This window comes from Vanellus vanellus (assembly GCF_965231255.1).
Source record: "Vanellus vanellus genome assembly, chromosome: 13".
In the NCBI taxonomy this organism is placed as follows: Eukaryota; Metazoa; Chordata; class Aves; order Charadriiformes; family Charadriidae; genus Vanellus; species Vanellus vanellus.
In genome coordinates, this window is record NC_138918.1 from 17,029,805 (window position 1) to 17,041,822 (window position 12,018).

The window sequence follows — 12,018 nt, forward strand, 5'->3', positions numbered from 1 at the left end:
TGAATCCTAATTTTTATGAACGACCGACTGAAACTTCCAGCCATAACACTGTGATTAATGTAGGGATTTTAGTTATTACATTTTAATTAGCTTATATATTCTTTTAAATATGAGGTCAGTGTTTTGCTTGTTACTCTTCAATTGACTGAATTTACGCATCCTGTCTGATAGGTCACTTTATCATTACACTGCCACTAAACTATTTATATAGACGTTATTTTAGAGATAAATCCAGCTTGAGAACGCTTCTTTCTCAGAAACGATAGTACATATTACAAAGGATGATGCCAGTCCTTGTATCCCATATCAGAAACATTAATACAATAAAAGATTATGGTTGTGGTACTAGTTTTATGAATGCAATTTCACCCAGAATTATATTCTAAATGGATTTTGTTACAGTAAGATTAATTTGAAAGAACCAGCTATCTTAAATACAAGTTTTACTGCATCTTTTATGTATCTTTTTATTGGGCATATGAATATGAGTTGAATATGAGTCTTGTTTGAAAAGAATACACCGTGTAACTTGAATGTGCTGCTAGGGTCAAATTTTAGCTCTTGCTCAAAATTTCAGCAAATAATCTGCTTAGCCTGAAGAAGAAAAGAAACTATGGAGCTACTGTAGCTTTTGGGCTGCAGCAGTGTCTTTACTTATGTCCATGTGTTTCATATAACTACTTAGCTTATGCTGGTATACATCTGAAATGATCGTCACCTGGTCATTGGCTTCCGTGCAGCACGTGATGGTAAGGTTCTGTGCTGAGGTTAGCAATGTCGGGGCGCGCAGACAGCACGCTGCCTGCGTACCGCACTCGTTCCATCCCTTCCCCCTGCCTGCAGTCTGTGGGTGTTGTGGGGCTGTGCGGAGACAGCCTCCCGTGGACGTCCCACATCTGCAGGGCTGCATCTGGCCTCCTGGCTACAGCAGAGCCCTTGGGCTCTTACCGGTGCAGAAGCTTCTCAGTCTTATGACTAAACTTCCCATCAATGCAGTCTCCTTTCCTCGTTGAAACTCTTTTATTTATTTTTATATATATATATATATTCCGAATTCTTGGGCTTAGCTGAAGCTCTTTGTGTATACTGAACCTTGTGAGCAGACATGGATTTTTTTATTTCTGATCTGTTTGGTTTCCTCAAGTCTCAGGACAGTGTAGCACAAGCTGTCCCCTCTTTCCCTGCCCAGCTGCGGGCAGCTTGAGGGCAGGGGCACACCAACGGCTGGTGATAGTTAGAGAACTCGGTTGGTTGTGCACAAGAGGGAGACCTCGAGGGTGTCTCCCTCCAGGACAGTAATGGGAGCCCAGCTGCTTGAGTTGCTTAAAATTAAGTTGGATAAAATGGAATGTGCTGTTTGGAACAATCCCTTGTTAACAAGATGTGATGCTCTGACACCTGTGGGGGTTTTTCAATCTCAAATTCTTGTGACCTATATTGCAATATGAGCTTTCCTCTATCTTTTTCTCTGTGTGTCTGTACCTTTTTTACATTTTTTTTCCTTCAGAAAGATGCAAGTGACTTTTCTTTATACTTCCTTTCTAATACCAGCAGTTCCTCTTTCTGTGAGGTTTACTTCTCTTCTTCTAAACAGTCACACATGGGTTTTTTCACATTTTCCTATCTCGTTTGGAAAGCTGGATGTTCTCTGAATTCCTGCCTTTAAGCGTGAAAGACAGAAATGGCATAGGTATATAGTAACTAGAATTTGGAAGGAGATTCTGTTATGGCTTACATATCCCAGGCAATTTAAGGAACCTTTCTTAACGTTCCTAATTGTCTGCCTGCACAGAAGGTGTTAGAGTGGAGGAAATGAGGATTCTGGATTCTTGAAACTTACTTTTCTGCCTTTCAATTTTTTTCAGCATGTTCAATAATTAAAACTGTAGCTGGCCCATTCTTTAGTTTTAACTTTGGCATGTATTCATCTCCCCCAATACATCTGCAGATAGTTATTTATTTCATACATTCCTGTGTTCGATACCTAGCTTAAACAAATATTTAGGGTACTGGGTATTTTTTTAAAAAAATGTTTTCTCTAAAAAGTTAAAAGAAAAAAAAAAAAAAAAGAAGCAAGGAAGCCAGTCCAGAGCATCTTGGTGACAAATGCTTCAGTGCCATGGAGAAGCTCCTGCTCTGTGTGAGCGCTCTCTGGAACTGCAAGCAGCACTGCTGTGGTACTTGAGCAGTGAAATCAGGCTTTTTATTATGCTGCAAGGCTGGGTTAATTCACAGAATCACAGAATTTTCAGAGTTGGAAGGGACCTCTAGAGATCACCTAGCCCAACTCCCCTGCCAAAGCAGGATTGCCCAGAGCACATCACTCAGGACTGCATCCAGGCGGGGCTTGAAAATCCCCAGAGAAGGGGACTCCACCACCTCCCTGGGCAGCCTGTGCCAGTGCTCTGTCACCCTCACCGTAAAGAAGCTTTTCCGTGTATTTGAACGGAACTTCCTGTGTTCTAACTTGTGCCCATTGCCCCTCGTCCTGTCACTTGGAACCATTGAAAAGAGCCTGGCTCCATCCTCCTTCAACCCACCCTTTAGATACTTGTACGCCATAATAAGGTCTCCCCTCAGCCTCCTCTTCTCCAGGCTAAAGAGTCCCAGCTCTCTCAGCCTTTCCTCATAAGGCAGATGCTCCAAGCCCTTAACCATCTTAGTTGCCCTTCGCTGGACTCGCTCCAGCAGTTCCCTGTCCCTCTTGAACTGGGGAGCCCAAAACTGGACAGAGTATTCCAGTTGTGGCCTCACCAGTGCAGAGTAGAGAGGGAGAATGACCTCCCTCGACCGACTGGCCACACTCTTCCCTATGCAGCCCCGGATTCCATTGGCCTTTTTGGCGACAAGGGCACATTGCTGGGCCATGGATAATTTACTGTCTACCACAACCCCCAGATCCTTCTCCTCCGAGCTACTTCCCAGCAGGTCCGCCCCTAACCTGTACTGGTGCCTAGCATTCTTCCTCCCCAGGTGCAGGACCTTGCACTTGCTTCCTAACAATTTATCAATCTGTGTGACTATCCTGCTCTGAAGACCTGAGCTAGCGGTTCTGTATGGCTCTCTGCCCTGTTCTGGAACCGTCCAAACTCGCTCGAAGGGGCCTCACCTTTCACTCAACCAATACTATATGGCATCGACATATGTTTAGTTACATGGTTTGGGTCTGAGTTGTTTCTTTTAGTTGAAATATTACTCTGTAGAAAATAACTTGTGTGTGCCTACCATAATACTATGTGTCATTTTTATTTGTATGCCGTTTCTTTGGTTTTAGCTAAGCCCTGCAGGCTTTGGCATTGTAGGATTAAAAAAATAACAATAGCAAATAAAAAGCATAATTTGATTTTCAATGTTGCTAGGTACCTTGTTCTATGTACCTCATTTATTATTTGTTAGATAGCTGTAGGCATACCAGCAACTCACTGAAGGAATGAACAGAAAATATGAAAACAGTGATTATCCTCTAAAATCCAAATTAAACAGGCGATTATCATTACTGCTTTTATGTCATTTCTCTATATTCTGTAGGTACCGTCATATCCCTGACTACTTTAATTTGCTACAGTTCTGTAGTTAACAGCTGTAATGAGAAGAGAAGGATTTAAATGTAATGTAAATGTTCCCCTTGAAACTCACGTGTATCCTGTGAGCGAGAAAACACTGCACTATACAACATATTCTTTACTGCAGGGCATCTTCACTCATAGGACCACATGGTCCAGCGTCAGTTCAAGTCAGTGAAAAGACTCCACTGACGGGCAGCGTGCTGTGGGTAAGGATGTGTGAAATGGGGTTAGGCGGAAAGATAAACAAGAGTTCCTACAGTCCAGACTATAGCTGCACTACATGTGCTCTAAATGGGGAGAGGTGCTGGGAACTCGTTCTGTCTGCTTGAAGATACTGTTTGGAGGATAGATGGCTGATAGACAGCTTTGGATCAGAAGGACTCAGAAGATGTATCCTCTTGATTTACATCTGATTTTGTATGTAAAAACTGAGTAGAAGCTAAAAACATTGTCCACTTCTCTAAGTGGTTGCGAGATATCACCTAGAGAGATTTTACTTTTTTTCTTCCATCTCTCCTATTCCCTTTTTCCTTTAATTAGACTAAGAGGCTACCTATTTCCTCAAAGTCGGAAAACTTTAAAAAGAACAAGATTTCTCTAATTCTCTTTCCTTGGCTGTCCTTTCCCTTCCTTCTTTTCCAGAATGATTGGCCCCACCATAAGTGGGAGTTCTGATGATTATTAATGTTTAGACTGAAACCACCAAATTAATTGGACAGTGTGTCTTTATATTTTGATTTAGTTAAAATGTTTGTTTTGGAGTTTTAAAGTAGTTTATGCAAAGGAAAATCTATATATGCCTGGGCAGCTGCGTAACTGTGTATTTGTGTACCTGGAGTTTGTTAGTATCAGTGGAATGAAAAGGAATTCTGTGCAGAATTTACCCAAAATGGGATTAGAATTTTTCTGTATACTGCCTAGATACTAGAAATTAATTTGCTGAGTTCAGAAATGAATTAATCACCTTACAATTTAGCCTCAGAATAATTTCATTGTAGATAAAACCTATAAGTATTGTCATAAATACATCCGTCACTATCACTTTCTTCGACACAAGCACTGTCTATATTGATTTTGTTTCCTATTCATGATTCTGCAGACTTTCTTGTTAAATTCAGCTTTTCATAAATCTCTCATAAGTTTTGAAAATATGAAACTATAGAAATAGATGAAGCTTACATAGGCCTGGAGGGAGCAGTAGACTTAATTTTGCTCAGAATGACCTCAGTAACAGCAATGTTTGTTGTTTTCTAGACTCGCTGTTTATTTTTCTGTTGTTGTTGTGAAAAGCAGTTTAGTTTGTATTGTTATAGCATCTTGTAGGCCCCATCATGGACTGTGGCAATGTGGAGCTCTACAAATACAAAAATCTAGTGTTTTAAGCTCATTTTGTCTTTTGGATTATAAGGGCTTTCAGACAGGAGCTTTCTTTTCCTATTGTGTATGACCAAAGGTCTCAAACCTCTTTGATCCCTTTTCTCCGTGGATATTAATAACATGAAATAAGATGAGTGTAATAATTGTATATGTAGTAATAGTTGACTATATACTCCTCTTCATATTGATATGTTCTTATTTCTTGTAGAGTTTTCTTAAATAGTGTCCTGTTCTTCTGATACTATGTTATTTACTTAGCATCCATGGTAGATCCTCTTCCTCTTAGTAATAGGCACGGTCGAGAGAAAGATATCTAATTCATTCCTAGAAGAAGGAACTCAACTATTATGGAAAAAATACCACACTTTTTTATTAAGTCATGAACCTCTCATGTTGTTTCTGACTATTAATTTATACTATGTATCACCAGAGTTCCTTTCATTGCAATGTGCTGTCATCGTACGTGCATTGGAATGGATAAGCCGAGGAAATGTAAGTGAAAGGCTTTCAAGTACTGAGAAACAATGTGCGTATATAGGGAGCGAGTGTCCTCATGCACTGAAACAGATAAATTTGCCGAATCTCTGCTTACCAAATTGAAGAGTTTCAGAGTTGTCTTCAAGTGCTTGTTGTGATCCATGAGAGTCAGGGTTCTCATGCTACTTACTGCTGTAGATGTGGTATGATATTAACTTGCCAAGAAATGGGCTTTTTAAACTATAAGCAAGTTAAGAATGCAACAGTCTGTTTGAACAAAGTGAAGCAAGAAACACCATGAAATCCATTAATGAATTTGTTCTGTTACTCCAATTTAGTTTGGTAGCTGGGGAAAAAAAAAAAAAAGTAAGAGAGGAAATAAATTCAGGCATTAAACATTAGCCCCAGTGTTCCAGAACTGCAAGATTATAGAGATTGTTCTGTTCAGTGAGAATGCTAAAAAGCGTTTGAGGATCTCATATGTACAGAACACCAGTTTACGTTATTCTCTGTTAGATCCAGAAATATAATGCCTTTATTGTCTCCTTTTCTTTTACCACTGCTTTCCAGCATTTACGTGGCATGAATGCTGGGCATTTTGTCTGTCTGTGGTATGGAGACGAATGGAATTTAGTATTTGGATTCTGAAACCTTCTCTTACTCTGATGGTCCCTCACAACGCTAGTCCCAGACTCCTGGCGCTACATTGCAGAAGTACAGAAACTTTTCTTGCTGTTTTAATTGTAAATGCATATGCACCTGTATTAACGCTCCCAGTAACCAGCCCCACAGGCAAGGTGGCAGACTGAAAGAGAAGGGAGGCTGCGCTAGTGTTTCACCTCGAGCAGCAGCAGCCTCGCAGAGACATTGCTAGAAAAGTGTGAGACACTTGAACTGCTGTTGCCCGTACTCTGCCTGTTCTGTGAATAAATAGGTTGTCAATCTAGCACTTTAAACAAGCACTTTCTTCTTTTTTAACCTACCTTTTTGACATTTTCCATTAAGCATACTGTAATGGAAAAGATGAGTAGAATTTCTCTACACGCCAAGAATAGCAACCTGTCTGCTTAGCGTGAAGGGCCCTTTTCTGTGCTGCGACTGAGAGCTTCATCCCATGGCGGATTACTTCTTAAGGTTAGATGGTGATAGCCCTTCCCTCTGTGACTACCTTACTCTCTCTTTGACTACCTTACTCTGTGAGTGAATTCATGTGGCAGCCGGGAGGTAATACGCTGCCCGGTGTGAGCTAGGACTGCAGAATGAAAGCAAGCTTTAACGGCACACTTAGTGTTAGGATGTGCTTTGTGCAGTGTGCGTTTCCAGCGAAGACCATATGGCCAGCTGCGAGCAGGGAGCGTTTGCTGAGGCTCTGAGGGCTCCTCAGGCACTTTGTGACCTTGCCCACTGGCAAAACCCGTTGAAGTGCATCGAGGGCCATTAGCCATGTGCGAATGCTGCGTGTGCACAGGATGGTCATTGGTACTAAGCACTGCGCACATGCACACGTAGGAAGATTTAAATAGAGGCATTCCGTGCACTGCCTAAATATAAACTTTTTTAGAAGAAAACTTGTTACTAATAGATCATAATGGAGCTCTGTCGTCTAGTTGGTCAACAGGCTGTTAGAACAAATTTTGTTCTAACAGACTATAATGCTATATAAATATTTGCTTGAAGAGAGACATAAACAGAAATGCATATATGCACGCACGCAGGTACAGAAACACACATAACCATGCAAAATATCTCAATAGTTGTCCATACTTAAATCTCTTTTGAAAGTTAATACATTATTAATTTAATAGACCTTTTAAGGAAGACATTATTGTCAAAGTACTTGGATCTTATTGTAGTCTACTGCTGGTTTTTTTCGCTTCCTTCTGACATTTACATTATTGAAACACACAGTCTGTCTTTGGAAGGCCACAGTTAAATAAACTCTATAGAGGTAGCATAGTGTTTCCTAGCAACATCATGTCTATACCAGTGATGCTTGCTTCTCTCTTTAAGCTAAAAGCAAAGTCATGTCCATTAATCCCCAGCTGCACGTAAAACTTTTCAGAGATTTTGCTAGCTCCCTACTGTTCGTGTTTTCATCTTGCTCATAAGCTGCAAAGCAAACTGCTTCGGTGATTTAATTCTCTTCAGTACCGCAATATACAGCCAACCGCGTGTGTATATTCACAATTGCTATTTGTTTTTCATTTAAAACAAATAATTTGTCATATGGTATGATGCTTCCCCTCAAGCATTATCATTTTGGTCACTCAAACAACCTGACAAATGAGAGATTAAATAAATGCCTTGAAAATATATTACCTGTGCTGCAAAGTAAGTGCGATTTTTTTATAGCTAAGATAGGTAATGCAAAAATAACCTTACATTTACACAAAAAGGACACTGTATTTTTTTGCTCCAGAACAGCACTCAAATAAAAATTCTAGGATTTGTTTCTATCTGCTGATAGCTTTCTGTGTAAAATGAACCAAATGGTCTTGGCCCTCTTGTCTTACTCCACAGAGCTTTGGTGAAGACCAAGCTGCTGTGCTAGTGCTAGAAGTGATGCAGGTTCAGGCACCTGGGTAGGACACGCACGGAAACTTTGGTTGCTGTGCCTATAAAGAACCTTTTCTGTGGGACAGCTGAGGTCTCAGTTCAGCACCTTCCAGAGGCCCAGCATTCAGTTTTTTTAAAAAACAGTAGAGGAATCTTTCAGAATTACATCGAAAATTAATGTGGCTGTGGACTACTTAGTCCTATTAAAATTTAATTAATCACTATGAATGTATCAGGTAGCAACCCAATGAGGAAAAGTAAAAGTGAATGCTTGCGTATTGTGATACTGGTTGTGTAAGTACCAGAAATACAAGGCAGCTCACTTTCCCGCGTGGGAAACTCCTGCGGCAGTGTGAAAACCAGCATGGGGTCAGGGGAACTTCTCTCTTAACATCACCGGGCTACAGCAGAGGCAGCTGGGAGGAGCAGGAAGCGACACAAACTCAGAGCTGTGGCTTTCTGACCAGGCTTATAGAAACACACAGGCAGTCTAAATTAGGGATTTCTGGGAGGCTGATCAACCTTTCAGCGCTAGTATGAAAGCTGTGCTAGTTTGACAGTTGCTCCTATTCCCGGTCACCTGCAGAGGTGAAGGGGCGCAAAGGCGACTTGCTGTCATCTTAGTCTTTCTCCACTGCTGCGCATCTGAAGTGGTGCTGCTCAGACAAAGAAAACATATTTATTTGCTTTCAGAATATTTCCCACTGCTGCCTTCCTTACTTACAGCTGGTGAAAAGAGTATCCACACTCTGGTAGGGTGCCCATTAGTTCCTTGGTGCTCTTAAAATGCCTGGGGGAGGGAGTGGAGTACTTAATTAATAGTCACAGCTTGGGGTCGTGGTGGCAAATGCAAAGGACTAACCCAGCAAGTCGATGAGACCTGAAAGGGCTGCAGCAGGTCCTTGCGGATCTTGATGATGACAGTGACCCATCACTGCTGGTGGAGGGGAAACTGAGAGAGCACGAAGCTTTGTGAGCTCTTTGGAGATGAAATTTTCTGTCCAAGACCAACAGCAATGAAATTAATTATTCCATGTTCTCTGGTGATTGTAGAGATGGCAGGATTAAGCTGTATTTCCAACCCAAATGAGAGAGCTTGTGAGTGACTGGGATCCAAAATCTACTGTCAGTATGGCAACACGGCCTTCTCCTCCTGCTCAGAGTAATGAAAAGGTGCTATGAAGGGTCTGCTGCAGGACTCTCAAATCTTCTTTCACCTCCACAGACACATACCACACTCTTATGTGGATTGGATGTTGATGGATTTGACTGTATTTGCCCAGGCTTCAAGCACCTCACAGGATGGAATTTGGTTTTCTTACCCTTTTTCATGGGTAATGAAATTCAGTAATAATAATATAATGAATAATAATATAATATAATAATATAATGAATAATGAATTTTCGGTAAGATACAGTACTGCCTCCTGAGACTCATTTAGTTTCAGGAGAAAGCAGTCGAGTTACTCTATCACATATGGACATTTTGTTAGAACATATAAGCACCTTAGCAAACGAATATTTTTGTTCCTAATTCAGCTCTTGCTATACAATAAGTCACGCCATATCTGTAGTCAATTCAAAACGTACATCTTTTGTGGAATATATCTTCTAATGTATCATTCAGAAAGCATGAAATGCTACATCGTAATATCAGTAAACTTAGTGTTAAATAAGTAGGTCTTTTAAAGTGACTGCTAAAGAAGGAAAATATTTTCAAAACTATTTATAGAGTGTTTAGAGAAGCTCTGAAGAATTATATGCACTGTAAAAGGCACTCTGAATATTGACATGCTGCAGAAGACATTCTTTGTATAGGTGTATGCACACACATATGGGGGAAAAATAAGAGGCTGCGATCTTCCGTCAGCAGGCCGTTATTTCTATCTACTGCCTTTAACTCAAGAACTGAAGCTTTCCAGAGTTCTTAAAACACACTATGGCTGATGGTAGGACTCCTCCTCTTTTGGCTTGAGTTAAATCCCCATTTCTCTGAGGCATCCCCTTTCTTTACCCTCCTCCATCCCAGGGCTGTGGCTCTGGGCCAGGGGAGCGTTCGTCCCACCAGCAGGAACGAGCCTTTTTGTCTGCACAGTAATATTGTCAGAAGTCTGAGTGGCGGTGTGAATGAGTGTGTCTTGTACTTACCTTCTCCATTTCTTCAACCAGATGGCTGCCCTGATTTGTGCAATGGCAACGGGAGATGCACGCTGGGTCAGAACAGCTGGCAGTGTGTCTGCCAGACCGGCTGGAGGGGGCCTGGATGCAACGTTGCCATGGAAACCGCCTGTGCCGATAACAAGGATAATGAGGGAGGTGAGCAAAAGTCTTTCAATTCCCAGTCCCGAAAGAACAGAGGGTTACACACGCTTTCTTCGTGAGTCATTTTCCTTCAGAAAGACTTCGGCTGTCATTGTTGTCAAGTGGTGGTGTTACATTTCATTTGAAACAAATGAGACTGGGCGAGCTGTGGCCTTGTGGAGAGACGTGGTGACCCACAGCACCTGCATCGGGAGCGGACAGGCAGACTCGTCCCACCCCACATCCCACTGCAGCCCGCAGTGGAGAGCATGGCCCAGTGGCCCAGAACTTTTTCCTGTGGGCTCTTGGCGCATGTGAATTGCAAAACAGCTTACTGTGCCCGTGTGCCCAAGCATAGCAGCTGATTGAGCAGGATATTTAGCAGCACTTTTCCTGGGCTGTGCTAGAGGACAGGGTCGTGCTCTCACGTACACAACCCCTGTAAGTGGTTGTAGCTTGCTGTCGTGTTGCACAGTTCACGTGCCAGACTTGAAAGGGCTGAGTGAGGTGCGCTGAACAGTCGTATATGGTAAGGTTTCTGACATCCCTGTTCAATTTTCTCACTCCTTTATCAGGCATATCCCTGTCATATATAGAATTTGTGTTTGGTGTTTACCTTCAAAGGTGGCTTTAGTTTATGTCATTTTATAGAGCCTTCCACGGTGTATTAGGGGCTGGGCTGAAAGCAGTTTCGAGAAGTTGTGCCGTTTAAATAAGGTTGCTTAATCTGTCGCCTTCATTTGAAGTACCTTTCTTATACCTTTCATTACAATGTCTTTAGTAAGTCATGTAGATCCTTTTTCACGTGCTTCTGCTCTTCATTAAAAACCAAACATCAGACACAGTTTTCTTCCTTGAGACTTGTTCACTTGTCTTTGGCCAATAATTAATCTAAAAAGCGCATCTGTTGTCTGCAGATTAATAAGTGTTTTACTGGTGGTATTTCCTAAAACTGCAAAGAAACATTTGGTTTAATTGAAAGGCTGATTCTAGGGTAAAATTGCCATTAAAACGAGTGCTTTAAGTTTGTATAAAAATTTCAGGGCGTAGAAATTGCTTGTAAGTCCCAAACTGAGGAACAGGTGTATTTGGTTTTGATTACATGATATTAACCACATCTGAATATCATCCGCTAGTTTTAATCTCTAAATCCTCTGTTAATTCCTTGCTTTCGCATGTGATCAGTGCTTACAGAAATATTTTAAAAGAGCTAGAGCTGATTCAGTTTCATAAAACTGGTACTTACTTTACAGCTGTTACTGAATTGTAAAGAGCAGAATCTAACGGCCGAATTAGATTTGTTGGCATTTCACTATACAAGAAAACCCACTAAACCTGTGTTAAATGCAATGTAAGAAGTTAAAAGGTGAACTACTTGGGTTTGCAGTTCTTACAGGCTTTGAGGATTATAAAGGACAATTTGAAAACGGATGTATCATCAGATGTTCCTCAAAACAAGACACGAGTTTGGAAAACATTGTGAGAACTACTGGAATAAGATGTTTACTTACTCATCCAAGACAATATTCTGCACTTGTAAAACAGACAGGCAAACGGAAAAAAAATGACCAGTGAGACCATTCAGCTGTTCATCCCAGTTTAAAATTGCAAAATTCTAAAACTTGATTCATGGAAGGCAAATAGCAATTCATCGAAGTCAAAGAATCAAAGAATGTGTAGAATAAGTATACCATACAACAGACATACAGTATGAATCAGCATTACCATGCAAGGTGCATGA

General features: G+C 41.1%; 1 protein-coding gene across 6 annotated transcripts in view; it reads left to right on the forward strand.

Annotated features, from left to right (window-relative positions):
* The window catches only part of TENM2 (teneurin transmembrane protein 2), a gene marked incomplete at its 5' end in the record, with an annotated part of 543,931 nt that overhangs the window by 479,534 nt on the left and 52,379 nt on the right, over positions 1-12,018 (forward strand). For all 6 annotated transcript variants that reach the window (XM_082489861.1, XM_082489862.1, XM_082489863.1 and 3 more), the window contains one exon: positions 10,146-10,292. In XM_082489861.1, coding sequence (XP_082345987.1) covers positions 10,146-10,292 — 147 coding nt within the window. The remainder of the gene's footprint in view (positions 1-10,145; positions 10,293-12,018) is intronic.